The sequence below is a fragment of the Toxorhynchites rutilus genome, chromosome 2, assembly GCF_029784135.1.
Source record: "Toxorhynchites rutilus septentrionalis strain SRP chromosome 2, ASM2978413v1, whole genome shotgun sequence".
Lineage (NCBI taxonomy): Eukaryota > Metazoa > Arthropoda > Insecta > Diptera > Culicidae > Toxorhynchites > Toxorhynchites rutilus.
The window spans coordinates 92,720,178-92,739,575 of record NC_073745.1 but is presented as its reverse complement, the minus strand read 5'-3'; the positions used below and the strand labels follow the sequence as shown (position 1 = coordinate 92,739,575).

General features: G+C 39.2%; 1 protein-coding gene across 1 annotated transcript in view; it reads left to right on the top strand.

The window, feature by feature from the left end:
- Positions 1-17,291, top strand: part of LOC129764271 (protein enabled) — an 80,770-nt gene extending 63,479 nt beyond the window's left edge. Inside the window, exons 8-10 of the mRNA XM_055763190.1 lie at positions 6,726-6,811; positions 6,879-7,076; positions 7,137-17,291. Of these exons, the coding sequence (XP_055619165.1) occupies positions 6,726-6,811; positions 6,879-7,076; positions 7,137-7,283 (431 nt within the window). The 3' untranslated portion in view covers positions 7,284-17,291. The remainder of the gene's footprint in view (positions 1-6,725; positions 6,812-6,878; positions 7,077-7,136) is intronic.
- Positions 17,292-19,398: the final 2,107 nt, after the last annotated feature.

Sequence of the window (19,398 nt, the reverse complement as noted above, 5' to 3'; positions counted from 1 at the left end):
CGAATCACGAATCACGAACACGAATCACATACACGCGCGGAAAGAATTCCGCGCGTGTATGTGTCGATCCTTAGCCGTCCACCTCCTCCAGCACGTTAGGCAACGATGTTGTCTTGTCGATGTCCTCACGAAAAATAAATGCGTCTCACCACCATAATATCGCTTAAGTATGTTTTTTTGTGTGTGATTGAATCGACAGAAGGTGTGGTTTACGATGGCAATTTGGAAGGCAAACTAGAGGGCGATGAACTCTCTGAGCTGGAAACTTTCGGCGACTGAGCAGTAATCGATTGCGTGCGCATACAATATTGGATACGGAAATATCCTACTGATGGGGAAGAATAATCTTCAGAAGCTTTCCTGCTAATTACACTTAGTTGAAAAATTACAAAATCAAATGTATTTGGTCGCTGTGTTATTTGGTTAGAAAACATTAAAATAAACTCTTTCACATGAATGTATTTTTAAATTCCCAGAGGAACTGGCAGATTATATTCCAGAAGTGATTAGATCTTTCCGGAACTTTCTCGATGCTGAATGGCATCCAAACGGAAAGAATTCCGCGCGTGTATGTGTGTGTGTAGCGATGTCTTCCCGGGGAACCGTTTGTGGCATCACTCTCCTCCTGATGGATTCCCTTCTGGCCTAAGGTGCACAAACAGGCTCTTGGTGACACCGTTCATCCGCGCTTTCATGATAAACACGAAGAGCTTCACCACAACAGCGACAACATGCTCCAATCGCTGTTCAATTAGAACTGAGTGGATTTCCGAGCGGCGTTCGCTTATATACCGATTGGTGATTTCAATAGCCTGTTTTGAGAACAATTTTAAGGCTATTGAAACAAGTTTTTGCATCAAAAAGTAACAAGTATATAACGCGTAGACATTTTATCTTTCGAATGAAGTGTTTATCATACCATTTCGTTCAGTTGTTTAGGAGCTATTAACGCTCAAAATCTCGGCGTAACGCTTTCGGTTTCGAAACTTTGATTTTACACCCCGGTATAGAAATGAAAGACGTAGTCCTACGTCAAAAAACTACAACCTGACGTTGTACAGAACCTTATGGACGGGGTAAAGAGGAAGGTGCGAGCATACGGGCTTGGGCTCGAAGTATGAATAAAAAGAAAATGCCAAAAGTTGTTTAATAGTTTTTATTTTACTGTCTAAAATTTTCAAAAGGATCGGTCTACTGGGCGAATTTCTACAGCGTTTTTTCCGTGATGCAATTTGATGTGACACACCCTTTATTCCTTCAAATCTGTCAAATATTCTGGTTTCATGAAACTATCCCGCACTGTTTAGAAAATTTTAGAAAAATTCGAGTGTTGTGAATATAATTCGGGGTTTTAATTCTGGAAAAGCTTATTCAGCCGATTTACAACTGGCAATATGTATGATAAAATAGTTAGGCACAGATTTGCACCACAAGAGTTTTGGTAGGGATCCTAGTGTGTTTATTTTGTGTGTAATAAAGTATTTTTTTCTGATAAAATTAAAAGTACAAACATCAGGAAAAATTGAGTGTTTGTCAGGATATTATGGAACGTGACAAAACATTTGGGAAATCCTGAAAAATCAGGAAAGTTGACATCTCTGATTACAACCATCCTCCTTAGGGACTTTCGACCCTCTGCTCTGGTTCTCAATACAGTAGAACCCCGATAATCCGCGAGCGGATGATCCGCGGTGCGGTTTAACCGCGAAAACGAGTTCCATTGTAATTTTATGAACCTTCCCTGAATTTGTCAATGAGTTGTAGGTTTTTGTTCTTTTGTTTTGGTCTTGACTATCACATTATTTGACCACTGGTGTACACGACATTACAGATGGATAGTTTTATGATACCTGTATTGATAAAACATAGTTTTCATGCTGAAATGTCTTTTTTTGTGTTTATACCTCATTTTTAGGCATTTATTGCATTATCCGCGATTTTCGTAACGTAAACCGCGGTGAGATAATCGGGGTTCTACTGTACTTTCAGGTTCTTTTTCGGACATGCTGCTATAGAAATCTGTCAACGCTAAAAATGGACCCCTTCCCCCCTATGTAACAATGAGTAAGGCGAGACAAAACCCCCCCCCCACCCCCTTAATTTACGTAATGCTAAAATAATCAAAGTCAAAGTCATTGAAAAGTTTTCGTTAGGAGAATTATTGAACTAATGAAAATATCAACGTAAAAAACAGACATCTGCCAAATGTTCATACGGAAGCTTCTTATAAGCAAATAGTGACTTCGGAAGAACTTCCGACAAGTTCATAAAATTTCGAAAAAAAAAACAGACGGAAAATTAATGCCCACATTTATTAGGATTGGTGCTTTCAACTCATCTAGTGTTCAGCTGAGAGGAACATGGGCTGGTTAATGTTGATTTACACAAAAGTAACTAACTTATGCGTTAAAAAAATGGATGAACTTCGAATGGCGAAGTGCCTTACGATGTCCAACTTCTTCGCGCTCTGGGGAGAAATTCTCAGAACGAACAAAGTATCGGACGTAGTTGTTTCATAGTTTCGCCGAGACTGCTGGAAATCAACCGATAAGGGTGTCAATACATTTTTATAGAAGGTTCAATAAACGTAGGATTTGAGAAAAAATTGGTTCATTGAAATATATTTTGCACACGTTATTCCTTGGTTCATTGCGGCAGTTCCTATCGTTACATTTCATTACTTGCAAAAGATACCTGAGATGTCCTTTAGTAACGAGCAAACCACTCGGCTTAAGGTGGGACCTCGATCTGGAAAATCGAAAGAATCGCATTTTTGTTTTTTACGTTTCCGGGAAGCTGATGCCCTCAGAAATGTTGTCCTAAAAGGATTTTTCGATACTTGATTTCGTTGAAAAGTTATAGCCAAAAGTATGAAATCATCTCAAGTATTGTTGTACGAATTTTTAAACGCGTTTATCTCGAAACCATATTTTTTGAAGTGGTGGTATCGATATCTCAGGATCTACTCGACCGATTTGGCTGAAATTTTTTATCAGCATATAAAAATGGATTATCTGGAGCTTTACATAGCCGTTTTTTGACGTGGGACTACGTCTAACCGGAGTATATGGGGGGTAAAATGAAAACCTAAACACAGAACATGTAGGAAAGAATGAAAGATTCCGAATGCTTATAACTCGAACATTTTTTACTGGATCGGAAAGATGTTTGCATCAATTGATAGGGAATATTTCTACGCTTCTATTGCAATTAATAAAATGTCATTTTCATTAAATAAACAATTGAATAACTGTAAAATGTTAAGCGTTATCTAAACGCCCTAACTGCCTCGTTTTGATTGGCCCGATTTACGGTTACCCTAACACGTCCATCAAAACCAATCAGCCTTGGGGATATCGGCATTGCAAACACATGAAAGTTGGGGGTCCTTTCGTTCCGACTGAGTGTGTTTCCCTAACACAGACTTCAAATCCATGGAGCGTAGGGAAAATGGCATTGCAAATACATGCAGGTCGGGGGTAGTTTTGTTCCGACTGAAATATGTTTCCCCAACACAGACTTCAGAACCGAGATCGGTTTTGCAAACAAATGCAAATTGCGAGTACTCTTGTACTCGCTTGCCTTTGTGCAAACTAGAAAATTTTTCCTTAACACAGTCTCCTAAACTTAGGAACCTGGGAAAATCGTGCAGACACTAGAGGCGAATGAACTTTCAAGTATAAATCCTCTATAGTATAAAAAAAGAAGTTGAAGTTATTGATTCATGCAAGCCGGGGGTACTTTTTTGCATTTCGAGAAGTGTTTTCCTAACACGGATTACAAAAGCGGGTACGAACACAACACTTTGGTTCGGTTATTCAATATTGCATTGAAGGATATGCCTTCATATCTTCTGCTCACTGAATTTCTACACATATCATTTGATGATTAGGCAAAATGTTGATAACCATTTGCTGCGATAACTCCTATTGATTAAACAATATGCGTTCCACGCATATGTCAAAATTGAAACTGAGTGTCTGAAGTTTATCAAATTAAGCAAATTCGCTGTTCGAGAAGTACATACACTTGAGAGATGCAAACTTCAGAAGGAAACATAAAATAAAATAAAATAATAATCGTTTGATAGTTCTTCCGTTCACGTATTTTGTCCTAGGCATCATACCGAACGTAAAAGAACTGTCATTAAATTTACTTGTAACGAAGAATGCATGAATTGACCGTACGTGGCATTATACAATCTTTTTAATCACAAAGCAAATTTATTGAAGTCAATTGAATTCGAAAATTGTTTCATTCAATCAAAAATTCAATTAATACAAACAAATGATTGCTAAGCTAAGGTAGTCCCACGTCAACCTTGCGGTTATATGATAGATATAACCCACCCATTTTTTGATATCTCATTTTTTCGATTTTCTATGAGCTTCTAAACAGCGATTTTTCACGAAAAATAACTCATTTTTAACAAAAATGGCCGCATTCGGCAATTTTTTGAATTTTCAAAATCCCCTATGTGACGCTTCAGGTATTGTCCTAAAGTTTCAAAATGTTCATTGGAAACTGTTCTACGACACCCCGTTGCTTCAGAACCGATACCACCAGCAAGGTACCGATTTTCAGACAGCATCTACGCATTCAGCTGTCAACAGCGTAATAATCATTATTCGTGCACCCAAAAAATGGAAAATACACCTTCAAATATTCCTTAAACAATAACCAAAATACACGAACATTTCACTTTATTCCTAACATCCGAAAAAAAATCACGAAAATTCATAATTTTTTGACCTTCCAGACAGGGGTCTCCCCTTAATATCGTACTAATTTCGCTTCACCTGTGGTGTTTGCGGACTCAATATATTCTGTTTTGACTAGATATCCATCGTTCGCTTTTTTGAGTTCTTGATCCAAGTGAAATCCCCCATAATCTTGAGGAAGTATTAAACCTGTTAGCTCCCGGGGAAGAGGAGCCATTCCCCTACGTCACATTAGGTAACGCAATCTCGATTACCCTTTCCCTTTTCTCGCGTTACGTAATTTGTGCATTTTTTCTGCCCACATTGGTACACCCTTGCAAGCGTTTCCTGGTATCTTGCGAATGTATTTAGCAGAAGTATGTCTTCCACATAGAGGACAGCTGACAGCTTTCACTCCATCAGGGATGAAATCGAACATCGAAAATCATCGATCAGATAGTATAAGTCGTCCACATTCCACGACGAAATGTCCTTTGTGGAGTTAACGGAGAACACGGGCTCGAAACTTGTATGGAATAACAGAATGTTCTCCGTACAACAGGCAGTGTTGTAAATCCCTGTAGAACTGTCTTTACGTTGGTAGTACGACGGTCGTTCAAAAAAAAAAGTTCCAGTGCCTTAGAAATCGCGGAAAAATAAAGTTAGGACAAAAAACAAGGTGATTTTCGTAATCTAAGTTTTATTTTCTATTTTCTACATAATATCCGTAACGTTCGAGGCATTTTCATAGCGTGGCACGAGTTTTTCTATTCCGAACGCTAAGTGCGTAGCGTCCAACTTTTTGAAGTACGATGTAACTGCGTCATGAATTTCTTCAGTGTTATCGAATCGTTGACTGCCGATCGCCTGTTTCATCACCGGGAATAAGTGACATTCGCTAGGGACGAGGTCTGGGGAGCAAGGAGGATGCTCGAACACAGTCCATTTGAAATTTTTCAAACGGACTGTGTTCGAGCATCCTTTTCATCACCGGGAACAAGTGATAGTCGCTAGGGGCGAGGTCTGCGGAGTAAGGAGGATGCTCGAACACAGTCCATTTGAAGTTTTTCAATTGCTCTTGAGTTACGCGAGCAGAATGGGGCCGCGCATTATCGTGGATGAGGAACACTCCTTTCGTCCAGGTTTATGCCTTTTGTTCTTAATCGCGGTTCTTAATCGGTCCAAAACTTCACAATAGTAACCACAGCCGCAATCAGAGTAGTTCCATACATACAAATCAAATGTCAAATTTCGTGCGTTCGTAATTCTTTGGATCGATTGACGTTTACTCGCAACCGAGTAACTTACAACGTCTAAATCCGGCTTAAGACACTGGTTTAGGATGCCAATGGTAATGTTCATCTCGATTTTTCATTTGGAACTTCGTGCGAAATTTTGATTTACACGATCAAATACCCAATGCAAAATATTAGCTCAATCGGACATTGAGTCTCTAATCGAATGTGTATCGCAATAGTAAAATCAGACTGGGAAAGAAGAAATGTCTGTTTCTGAAGGCAAATGATTAATTTGCAGTAGAGTCCGGATTATCCGGGGAAGCATGTGGAAGGGTACCACGGATAACGCAATAAAATACAGAAAATGCGGTGTTTCAGCATGTTGTAAACACCAATGATACGATGATGTTAACGGCATAACCAATACAAATCAGCAAGAGCATGCCACTCACCGGAAAATTCTGGGAAGGCCTATAGAATTGCATTATAAGGCCTATTGTACTTTTTCGTTGTTATCTTGCATCAAGCTGGTTGAGATTTTATTTTTAGTGGAATTCGCGTTCGCGGATAATTGGTTCTTTATTGTACCCATATACGAGATGATACATGCAGCATTGTTCGACTCTCTGTGCAGTGTTAGATATCGAGGTGACAGCAGCTATGGATAATCAGTACATAACTGCAGCTGAGTTACTTAGTTACTTTCAATTTCCTAGATTATATTTCGATTCTTCACTCGTGTCGTTTCCTCTGCTATAACAAATTTTCCGTTACCCATTACTCACAGGGCGATCTTCCTCCGGAATGGCCTCGATGATGGACGAGATGGCGAAGACATTAGCTCGACGGCGAGCACAGGTGGAAAAGAAGGAGGTATGTTGAATCCGTATAGTTGAAAGGAGCACTGGCGCCTAAGAAATGCTTCCATTCGTTTTAACAGCCGGACCCCAACGAGGACGCTCAGTCTCAATCGTCGACACGCCAACGAGCGTGGGAAAAGTCCAGTACACTACCGCACAAATTGGGTGGCAGCAGTCAGAACAACGCCAACAGCAACAACACCAGTCTGAGTGGTTCCGAGTCACCGAAACCGTCGCGGAAACGATTCGGTAGTGCCAGTGAGGAGACGATACTCAAGGTGAATTCTCGTGGATTCGATTGCGCAGTGCTCAATTAATGTTTGTTTCTGTTTCGGTAGCAAATCAATGGCGACAGTTTCTCTCTGCCTAGCTCACTTGAGCTGGAAAATTTCAAGGAGGAAATCTTACGGGAAATGCGAAACGAAATTGCGAAAGCAAAACAGGAGATCATAGAAGCTATCAAATCCGAATTCAATAGGAGGTAAAAATGTTGATTTTTCGATTGAGCGGTGATGTGGAGAAGACGTTGGAGAACAGGAAGGCTGGATAGTGAAATTGTCTAATTCGGAGAGAGGGGAGCTACTATCGAAATAACGGAGTTTGGATTTTTTTTTCCTGGAGTAGAGATTAGAAAGTTTTTAAAACATCAAGTGACGCTTTTTCCGCTACGCTGTATAATGCGTACGGATACAGCATCCCGATTTTAGGTTCTAGACTCGCAGACGGATGGTATGTGCGCCCCGGGGAAGATTTACTGTGTTTTGGAGGTAATTCTATTTCTGGTGCATTGAAAAAAAAAACGTGCTGTCAGACGATTTACTGTTATATCTGTAAAATGGGTATATATTGAAGGATATATGAATTTAATGATTCGACGCAATTGATAAAAAATATACAACTATACTAGAAAAACAATTACCGACTAGTACTGGAAAAAAATAATAACAAAATCTCATACTCATTGAATAAACCTACAGCAATGAATAATACACAACACAATAACTACTAGCCGATGAAATTTTAATTACGTTAGAAACACGCCGAAATATGAAACCGAAAATCTTGATTTTTTGTTATGGAATATAGGCATACTTCAGTTGAGACCAATAACAGTAAACGAATCAAAAAAGCATATTGCGCGAATTACCGAACCTTCTTTCGATAAACTAGAATCGTTACGAACACAGGAAATATATCAACACTCTCAACATACGCATTTCATTCATGGTAAAATGAATCGTATTCCGGTGAAATAAACATTTCACAATTATCCAACTGTTGATGATGAACACAATAAACAAAAATAACACATCGGCATAGAACACAAGTGTAAACGTTCGGTAAGTCTGATTGATGTCTATTGGTTTCGATGTTTCCAAGTTTAATTTTTCCACAAAACGATACATACCATGCATTAATGAGCATAAAGCGTTTAGTAATTGTTAAGAGTAAGACCATACGATTTGTGAAGCATAGATAGCGGAAGAGATAACGCGTAATACTAAACACAGCCATTTATACACGAAGAGGAGGGGGTAAAGCTATCGTAACTCAAATTACTACCTTAAGTAAGCAGCAGCAGCAGCAAGCAGACTTTATACATAAACATCGTACATAGAGAAGAAGCATGTAACTAAACTAATATCTTCATTGTATCGGGGTCATTGAAACCTATTGATAAAAAAAAAACAGAGAATAACCAAAAAGAAACACAGACACAGAAAAAATGAGCGAACTAATTGAGCGTTTTAGTCGTGTAATATGTCGTGATAAAAGAACAAAAAAAACTGATTGATAACCGTTGACAAAGAAGAGTCGAGAAACGTATACACATACATTTAGTATGTACATATTATTATGGGTCAGCAAATCCGATCTCTCGCTGAACATACAAGAGACAAGACGAATGCATGAAAATCGTTTCTTTAAATTATGTTCCGGGGTTTGTGCCTGGTTCCTGGTGGTATTTGGATGGATAAGCGTGGTGTTCCACATGCACTTGACAGCAGTTATACATGAATGAGAGGTATCAAGGTATTTTATTGCATCAATATAGAACTTTACGAATGGAAATCTAAAGACAGGGTTGCCCAAAGCAACGCAAGCAAAGCAAAAATGAACAACATTCGAATTGTACTACCATCAAACATTTTTTTTCAAATAGTCTGAATGAACCTACATTAGCAGTTATATTTTGACTTTTGAAGTTTAAAAAATCCCTATCTTGCCTGGCAGCCAGAAGCTACTGGTTAAAAGATAGGTTTTAGATTCTGATTTTTAACAGACCCATTTAGGTGTAAATATACTTTATCGAAAAACAAAACTTTTTTTGAGCACTTTAATGGCAAAAATGAATCGTAATTAAAATTCTCGTCCCTTAAATCTTTCACCCGCCGAGTTTTTTGGACGAATGAATCTTTAAATCTGTTCCATTTTATGCAATCACAGAAACCACTGATTGTAACCGTGAAAGTAGAATAAAGGATCTATTTTAGCGTCTCAATACTTTAAGTTTTTTACTCCCAAAGTATTGGAAGACACTTTATGGGCGACGATGATCATTCTGGGATTTTCAAGGGCTCCAGAATTGAACCCAAGGGAGGATGGCGATAAACCAGGAATTTCGAGCAGCGTTTCTGCGAATAACCCACACAGCCGCTATGTCAACTACATAAACTACTGTCGAAACCGTCAATTGATGTCACGTTTCCTAACACCATGAAGAGCTTGAAAAGATCTTCGAGAGGCAGGTTTCCGTGTTCCACAAGCATTATCAATGCTTGCAGCTGGTGAACCTACGGAGGCAAGGTCAGCAGGGCACTTGAACAATTGGGGTTTAACGAACTGAAGATCGACCATTTCAAGTGCTTGATTTTCGTCTAAGGTCTCAAAGCCCCACGCTACGCGGACGTTCGAACAAGTCTTCTTTCCCGTATCGAAAGTGAAACGTCAGAAGCGCCGACGACCATTTAAATTCTGATCCACGAGTTCTAGCGGCTCATCAATCTCAAGTCGGATGATAGATGATAGAACATTTCGGAGAAGAAGCCAGACAATCAGTAACGATCACCGAAAACGTTATGTAGATCCTCCCTTTGTACTCCCTGCTGGTAGCCGCACCGCACCGGTCACAAATAAGGCTACTGTGGCTTACTAACGGGTTTTTTTTTTTTTTTTTATCTGTATTATAGTGACTTTCAACTCATTTTGGCTGGTTCGTCACTTTTACTTCCATTTTTGGAAGAATGTCGGGAGTGAGAATTGAACTCGTGACCTTTAGCGTGAGAGGCATGGATGTTACCACTACGCCAGATCGCCTCCCATTCTAACGGGTAAGTCATACGTAGCGGGACTAAATGAAAACACGTTTAGTATAAAAAGTTTTTTTTATTAAATTCTTTGTTGCTTTTTCACAAGTCCATGCAATATGCGTTTGAGGTGTAAAACAATTAGACAGATAGTGATCCTTCATCTTTAATTTTCATCGAAACCCTCGGATCTCTCGCCATCATGATCTGGACCACTTTATGATCTCCTTTTTTGGCACATCAATACGGCCCAATACGACTCGACCGGCCGCGCGTGGTGTACGTTTGGAGGATGCTACGTCCGATCAGAACACAATGGGCCTGATCACGAACGACACTGCGCGGTGAAAACGATATGAAGTGCATATTAATTGCGTACAATTTATTTCGTTTTCACCGTGAAGTGACGTTCGTGATCAGGCCCAATATCTTCATCCTTATGGTACTTTTTTTTACAAAAACTTCCATTTTCGGCAAACAGTTCTTCGTGTAGCCTGTCCAAATATCCGAAAGGCGCGCTCACGGAGAAAACTCTATTCCGCGGTTTTTATCGTAAACAAACGAAAACATACTTAGCACGAACAACGCGCATAAGGAGAAGAACAAAACCACACACAGCTGTTTGTCTTTCTTTAGCGTGTGTGACGGAAAACGTGAAATGAATTTAGTCCGTCTACTTATGATGTCACTATTTCGCTACAACTGGATTCCGCAAGCGATATAACGATGGTTTCCAAGACAACATGAAAGCAACTTGGACGTCCAAAGATGAAACCATCATCGGTCGAAACATCCAACGCGTTCGGTGGGCTACTTGTCCTTATCGGCGATTGCCATTGTGAGGTCACCCTCGGAGACGAATGGATCGTAAGATTTAATGTCTTCATAAACAAAGGAAAGGAAAAACAAGAAGAAGATAACCCTTAACTGCATGGTTTCGTCTCGACATCACCGGATCGCAATGTGCTCAGGAATTGACTGCATCGAAATGTTCAACCTGTGGTCGGCTTCATTCGATACTCTCTGCAGCCAAGTTGTGGCCGTGCATTGAAGAAATAACTTCGCAACTTCAAGCAAACCATCCGGCGGTTTTCGGACGCTATGATTTCACGTCAATCTGGAAAATGTCACTACTTCCAAACCGAAATCAGACACTTTGGACACATCATCGATCGCAAGGGCATTCACCCCGATCCAAGAAAGCTCCAAGCCATCACTTTCATTCCGGCAGCTACCAATGTTTTCGAAACCCGATCCTTTTCGGGAGTTGTCAGTTTCTACGTCCAATTCGTGCGCAACATCCATTCCGACGGATTTCCATTTCGTTCGAGTTATGATTTCGAATACCCTATTTCGAACGTTTTGCCCATTTAATGTTCGAAGAAAAACGTATCAAATGAAATGCAAAAACAACTCGAACGAAATCCAGAATGGAATTTTATCAAGCCATTCGAAATATTTCGAATCGATCGGAATACAGAATAGGGGTGACAATTTTGTATTCTGTTTATTCGATCAACTTTTTTTAAACTGTTCGAAAAAAAATTAACAGGAGTACAAATGTCAAAATAAGCAAAACAAACCTAAATAAAAGTCATATCGTGTCGGGTTCTGAAATTCAAGTTTATTCGAATTCTTTTCGGTAGGAATACAAAAAAAATTGAAAGCAAGAACGAAAGTAAAAATAAATGTGACATCCGAGTAGGATCAAACGGAATACATAATGGAATTTGTCAAGGCGATCGAAATGCAGGATCGAGGTGACTACAAGTTTTCCATTGCGTGCTTCATGAATCTGATGGAGATGGAGGCTTGATCGACTTAGAAAATATACATTACCTGCTTCGTTCGATTATAGTGGGCCCTATTATAGAAATCAAGTCGATAATAATTTTGCTCGTTAGCTCTTTTTTACTATTATAGATACCGAGCAATTCGACAGCATCGACCGAGTGAAAGCTATCGATGCAACTGTCAGAGTTTTTCGAGTTGTTTTGTGTGCTTATTGCATATCTTCAGATAATTATTTTGCTATGGTTTGCTTCCCTTCGGGGAACATTTCAGGAACACTTAAATATATACAATTGCAACACATGAAATTTGAGCTTGGTAAGAGATTATTTCGATTTACAAAATACGAAATTTTGGTCGGTGCCATAGTGATAGTGACTGTATCGAATTCTCGATTCGGTTTATATAATAGAGCCGATTAGGTTCTAGGTTCTCTATGACTTCCAGGTACACGGATAAAATTTCCTGGTTAAGTACATGAATTACACTCGTCAATCACAAAGGATACTGCAACTTAGAAATTTTTTGTAGGTTTAAGTGAAGGCTCACGTCTTTGTGCATAATTGTGCATAATTCCTAGTCTCGGAAATGCTCAAATATTTACCCCAATTCTGTGTTCCGACGGATTCATATTCTGCTCAAGAGTGTTATTTCGATCGAGTTCGAATTTTCCATTTCCTATTTCGATTCGATCGAAATACAGAATCGGGTGATTATATTGCACTTTCAGAAAAAAATGGCAAATGATTTCTATTCATTTCTGATATGGCTGTGCATTTTCCTTGTGATACACGTCATCACAAGGATGTACCTGTGGTATAAACATTTTAGAAAGTTTGTCATAAACTTTGGTCATCTGTGCAGTGTCCGAGTCGTTTGCAAATCTTAAGATTGCGTTCCACAGTTGGGTGGAGGTTCTAACGGGTGTTCATTGAAAAAAGAGAATTTCTTCAGTGAAATAGTGAAAAAAATTAAATTATTTCAAGCAATACAGTCTTTTTTAAACATAACCGTTGTTCTTCAAAAAGCCAGTGAATGTTGGCAAAAGGGACGTGCTCAGCCGTACGGCGCAACTTGGTGGAGATACTCTCTTGAGAGCGCTGGACGGCACTTACATCCATCTTCCGGAAGCAATTCCGGGTCCTCGTTATCAACTGCTTGGTGTCCGTGGCCCGCCAATTATTCTTGTACACCAGGGCACTGAGGGAGCCGATCGGACGGCACTGAGGCAAGTTGGTCGGCTTCCGTTTCTTGGGTACGTACGGTTTCTGTTTTTCCTCGAGGTACGCCAACGTCTTTTTGGCGTAATGAGAAGACGCCTTGTCTGGCCAGAAGACGTACTTCCCATCAAAATGATGCTCATCTGAGAACGGAACCAGGATCTTCTCCAGGCACTCCTCCTGGTACACCTTCCGGTTGATGGCAAGTCCGCTCGGCTTGTTAAACCAAGGCTTTGAAATCCCTTTGTCGGAGATTGCAATATACAGCATAACTTTCTTCTCAAACTTATGCTTGTATTTGTACTTCTCCCGGGGGTGTGGATTCCTTGTCGCTCGTAGAGTACCAGTCATTGCCGGGATTGTGGGACTTTGACAGCGGAAAATAACTATCTTCGTTCAGCACGAACGACGTTCCGCGAAAATTCTCCGTCATCCACCGGTACTGAAATTTCTATGTACTCTGAGGACCTAGTCTTCTTCCGACAGACGATGCCCTACCTGCTCGAGGGTTCTGTGGATGTAGGAATGGGAGCAGCGAAATTTTCAGCCGGCGTCTCGCAAACTCGTACCGTTCTTGTTGTCGAACAGCTTTTTCAGATATTCCTTCTTCTTTTTCGTCATGATTTTTGCCGGACGGCCACGGGTCTTCCGCTCAACGTTCCGAAATACCATGATCCGGTAAACAGTGCTCACCGGCACATTCTCGTCCCGAAGGTGATCTTTTTTCCTTGACTTTCACGCACTTCGAAGAACAGTACAACGCGCTCGCGAAGTACTTGTTGTTTCGACATCATCTTTAATTGAACTGACAGCACCCGAGCGAAACGAAACGAGCAACCCGTTTCTAGGGAGCCCAGAGAACAATTCTCTCGGTGAGAAAAACATTTACGTTCGTTACTGTTTTTTACAAAAAGGTATTAAAGCTATTCTCATTTTTATTGAACACCCGTTAGTCGATGTAGTCCATGTTATTTTCACGATACTGTAGTGGCTATTGGGATGGCATCAATTGACGAACCCCAATTGGCAAAAAAGCTGTTATGTTATCCGAAAGCAGACAGCGAAAGAAATGTGGAACTCGTTAAAGCAGATTCACGAGTCAACGTCTTTGTCATAGACGGTTCACATCTTATGAAAGCTGTGCTATCGGGCTATCGGAAGAGGTGGTCTTCTTGCGCACCCGAATGAGATAACGGATCTGGAAAATCGTTTGGATGTGATTGGAGAGGGTCTGAAGGATAGAGTTTTTATGGCGCTCATTTTGTCGAGTCTTCCGCCATTGCAAGCAAGGCAGCTTGATAAATGTGATTGAAAACTGGCTGGGAAACGAGTTAACGACGGATTTCGTGATCAGCAAGCTGCAAATTATTTCCAGAATCGTTTGCCAACGTCAACTATCGAGAAGACGCCATAAGCACTTCGATATGGGAAGAAGTCATCTTATGCTCTTCTTTGTATCGGAAGCTTATATCCACGTGCCCAAGAAGATGTGACGAAAGCTGGACAAGGAGGCAGCATAGATGATCTTCGTTAGTTACGCGGAAGGGCGAAAAGGATACCGTTTCCTGGATACGAAAAATGACTGGATTGTGATCAGCAGGGATGTTAAATTCCTAGAGAGAAATCAGATTCGCTCAAGAAGGAAACTTCTGACAAATCCGATAGGAGGGTATCACTGTGGTCGACTTGCCAAAGATCCAAGCTCGATCTCCGAGGGTATGGATACTGGGATTAATTAAGCTCTGACGCTGAATTCAGAGGAAGAAGCGGATTCAAACTTGAACACCACATTATACGAGAATCCGGCTGAAGACGGGAACATCATTTGCTGATGTTCCTCTGAATGAGATTGCGGGATTCCAACGAAATCGAACAAAGCAGTTTCACTGAAATGGTTGATTGAAGAGGTGCTGGTGGTCGGTGATCATGCGTAGAATAAACTGAATGAACCAAGTAACTTCAAGGAAGCAGTTACTGCTAAGCAGCGTGCCGAGTGGATAGTACAATGGAGACTGAAATCGAATCGCATGCTGTGAACGGAACGAAGTACCTTTTTAATGTCTATGGATGTTTAAACTGAAACGGAACGCATCTGGGGCATAAGGGGCGGATGGTGGCTCAAGAATTCAGTCAGTCCCTGTAACTCGCGAAGGTTGATGATGCAAGTCCGCTAAATACAGAAAACTGGTTGGAGCACTATGGTATATTGCTGTCTGTGCAAGGCCTAACATTGCAGTCAGTGTTTCAATGTTGGGAAGAAGTGTTAGTGAACCATAGGAAACAGACTGGGTGGCGTTCGATCCGTTTCTCTTTGAATATTAAATGGGCAAAACGTTCGAAATAGGGAATGCGAAATTATAGCTCGAACGAAATAACGATTACGAACGAAATGGAAATCCGTCGGATACAGAATAACTGAGTGTGTCACTACAAAATATGCAACACATACGGATTCTAAGTGGACAATGCACTGTTAACTCACTTTGGGTGAAATCAGGATGTCACGTTGTGCTTCCCGTCGCACTGATGCGCACAATTAGCGGTCACATCATTTTCGTTATTGGACTTGACATTCTAAATCCAGCTTCAGTCACAGTACTCGTCTCATTTCTGAATACTCAACGGAACTTTTGTTGTAACGAAAGAATATCCTAGATACTGTCGATATCGCTAAATTTCTCCTCCTGACAAGTTTCAAGTACAACATTTGTTTGAAACTACGAAAAGTTCATACATTTATGATTTTCAGTACCTTAAAAAGTCTTGTTCTCACTCAGTTTAACAACATGTGGAAATGACCAAACACAAACTCCACTTCCGGAACAAACTATACACCTCCACCCCTATAATGTATGTGCATGCTGATGTCTTCATTCTGCGCCAGTTTTCTTTTATATCCTGTGAACAGGACATCCCCAACGGAACACAAATGAGCGAGGGAGGTCAAAAACCTCACCCAACGAGATAGGACTTGTTTATTTATTTGTGATCTAGATTCGACACCTGTTGTATAGAACTTACAAACTACGGAACGAATAGTGCACACTTATTATCCTTTCTCAACCATTGGAATGTGATTATTTTAAGCGCTTCTGGGTGTGCGTGTGTGCGCGCGTATGTATGTGTGTGTATAAATGTGCTAAAACGACAGGAAAATAAACTACTTTCCAAGCGTTGGAGAAGAGTGGAATTCATCGAGCCACCGTAATGGGTGACGCAAGTCTTACTGATAACCAGAAGTATTAGGTAGTGCTGAAATTTTCTCATGAAAACCAAATTCGGGAATTTTGTTAGCAAATCTACATCACAGACACACTTTCCTTAGTTCTCGCAACCATGTGCTACATGTGCTGTAAAGTGCTACTTTCGCTCCTTTTTATGATAGAAAAATGAGTTCATTTTAATTTTTATCGGTACTCGGCTTGACTGCTTCAATAGCGAATATCTTTTAAGGATTTGCTCTCTAGTTTTAACGTTGATTTGCGTAGCAAGTACGCAAAAGCGAAATAATTTTAATTTCGAAAAAATTTTTCTCTAATGTTTGCGCTAATTTTGCCTGCTCCTGTTTACGTATTAACCTTCTACACGGATTATGTGCTATGTGCTTTTACGTTGCAAGTCTAGTATTTATGTAGTAGTGTATGTATATTTAGAAAACGAAAGAGAGAACGATAAAGTAGGAGAAGTGTATCCAAAACTAATGATTTACCCATGAAGCTTCCTAGAGAACAACTCAAGCTACAAATGAACATGTACCAAATTATGTTTTGACAAAACAAAATAGAAAGCAAAGCTCCAGTAAGAAACCGCGGACGAAAACTGAGATATAAACTCCAGCTTAGGTGAAGATTATAAGCAAATCAAATTGAGAAAAAAGGATATCTCTAATATGTTTTTTGTGATTTTATTTTTACTATTTTATTTACAGTATATATACAAAGAGAAGGAGAAAAGAGCAGACGAATATGTAGGATTTATTAGTAGTTACTGAAAGGGGTAACAGAAACGTATTTGAGATGAAAAAAAAAGTTCGCAAGAAACGTAAGTAGAGTAATCGTCTCGGGAGCAACGTCTCGATCGAGATGGACAGCCAGACAGAAACACACACAACACGTAAAAGAAAAAAAACATATAGATAACCCAAATTTTATAAAAATTAACGATAAAAATACTGCGATCAATAAAAAATTAAAATAAAATTCATGGTTGTGGGGAATTCCATGAAAATAGAGAAATTTCTTATCCTGAACTGTTGACTTGTGTTGCCATCTCTGAGGCTTTTTTAAAATGCGGTGTTGGATCCTTTAAAAAAATTGCTCAGAATTAATGTTCTGATCGCGATCACTGGGTCACCATGAAGGACCGTGTCAACAATAGCATGGCCTCACTGCTTGCACAGATAACCATGGGATCTCGAAAAGCGACTATGTAGAGTATTGTGGGAAAAAGGTGCGCACGAGACAAAAGTTTGCATTGGACTTTTTGAAACATACAAGCTTAAAAATTTTACAATACTGTATACGTTTGACACATATTTAAAATAACTAGAAATTCCGAAACTACAGTGTCAAGAATACTTTCGAAAGTTTTTTGTAAATATGGGATTGAATAAAAAACTCACAGGAGGGTTGTGTACGAGACACGACCGCATAGTTGACGTAGGATTCCGTTAGGCTGTCTGTTGATTTTGGATATGTTTGAAGAATTTCATCGTTAAACTCTTTGATAATGTTTTGGTGGCCGTTTGGTTTGGTTGTTAGATATTGTTTGTTAATTCCACCAGTGTTTACCGCGTGATGATGATAGAAAGATGGTAAACAGTCATTGGATGGTGCGTATCAGATAAAAGACCACTTCAGTAGGTGATGAAAACCACCCTCTGTGACCCTAGACGAGATGCCTCCTATGTTGTGTATGGATGAAATAAAGAAAAACAAAACTCACCAATGCACAATGGTCCAGGAGATGCATTTCAGTGGAAATTAGCATTTAGAGCTCGACAGCACTTTGACTAAAGGGATTTTTGCATTCATTTTAAGATTTCAAATTCTACATCAAAACTGTCTTCGTTTACCTTTTAGATATCCTCAATTCCAACATTTTGCGATGCAGAACTTGTCAATATCTTAATCCTACTTAAAATAATTAGTGTTTTTTACCAAAAAACTCATGATTTTAATTTAAATTTACTCAAACACAAAAAATAACATTGTGTTGAAAATCACACATCATATATATGCTCTTTCTAATGCCGCCAATAAACTTTGTTTATGTTTGCCCCAGAAAAAATGACAAACAATTGAAGAGAGCGTATTTTTTGGGAAGAAATATCAATAACTTTGAGTGAAGTTGAGATATTGACAAGTTCTGCATCCCTAAATGTTTGTATTAGTAAGCTTTAAAAGTCTTCCGAAGACAGTTTGTATGTAGAACTTGAAATCTAAAAGTTAGAACAAAAAACAGATTTTTTTCATGATGACCCTAAAAAAATCGAAAAGCGCTATATCGGTTATTTCAAGAAATAGAAAAAAACTTTGTTCTACAAAGATGTTTCAAATAATTGGGACTGCCACATTGTCGAACTATGTTTACCTCTATCTATAAAGATAAGAAAGTTAGATTTTTTATTTCAACGACAATTTTGGTCGAAGACATTTTTTTTTCTAGAGAATAACTTTCGAGCTCTAAATGTTAATTTCCACTTAAATACATCTCCTGGACCATTGTGCAATGTAATATAAGATAATTACCAATACCGTACACAATTATCAATTTTTCTCATCAGTAAAAGCATGTTACTTTAATATAGAGAAAACATATTTGAAATGAGGAAGGTAATTTTCTTTTACAACTTTCTGAGTGTTTATTACCCAATGTTACCCAATGCGAATTTTAATTGGACTAACTGAACTTAATACTATATGTAGAGCATATGGGAAATCACTTTTTGTAATATTTCTCCACTTTTCCAAATTTTCTCGCCGTATAAACTTTACTTGGATGAAAATAAACACAACAAAACAGACAGCTTAAACCAAACGACCCGTTCTCGAGCGGGAACACGATCTGGTTTTTATTTATGAAAATAGAAATAAATTGTTTCATAGATCAAGTCATTTTTAACACAACTGCTACCATATACAATTTTACACTTACACTTGTGCTAAATTTTTCACAATACACGATCGGTCATGGATATTAAATTTTACGAAACAACCAATATTTAAGTTCCAAATTTAAATTTTATTTGCTAGAATTAATCGTGTTACTCACCTTACTTG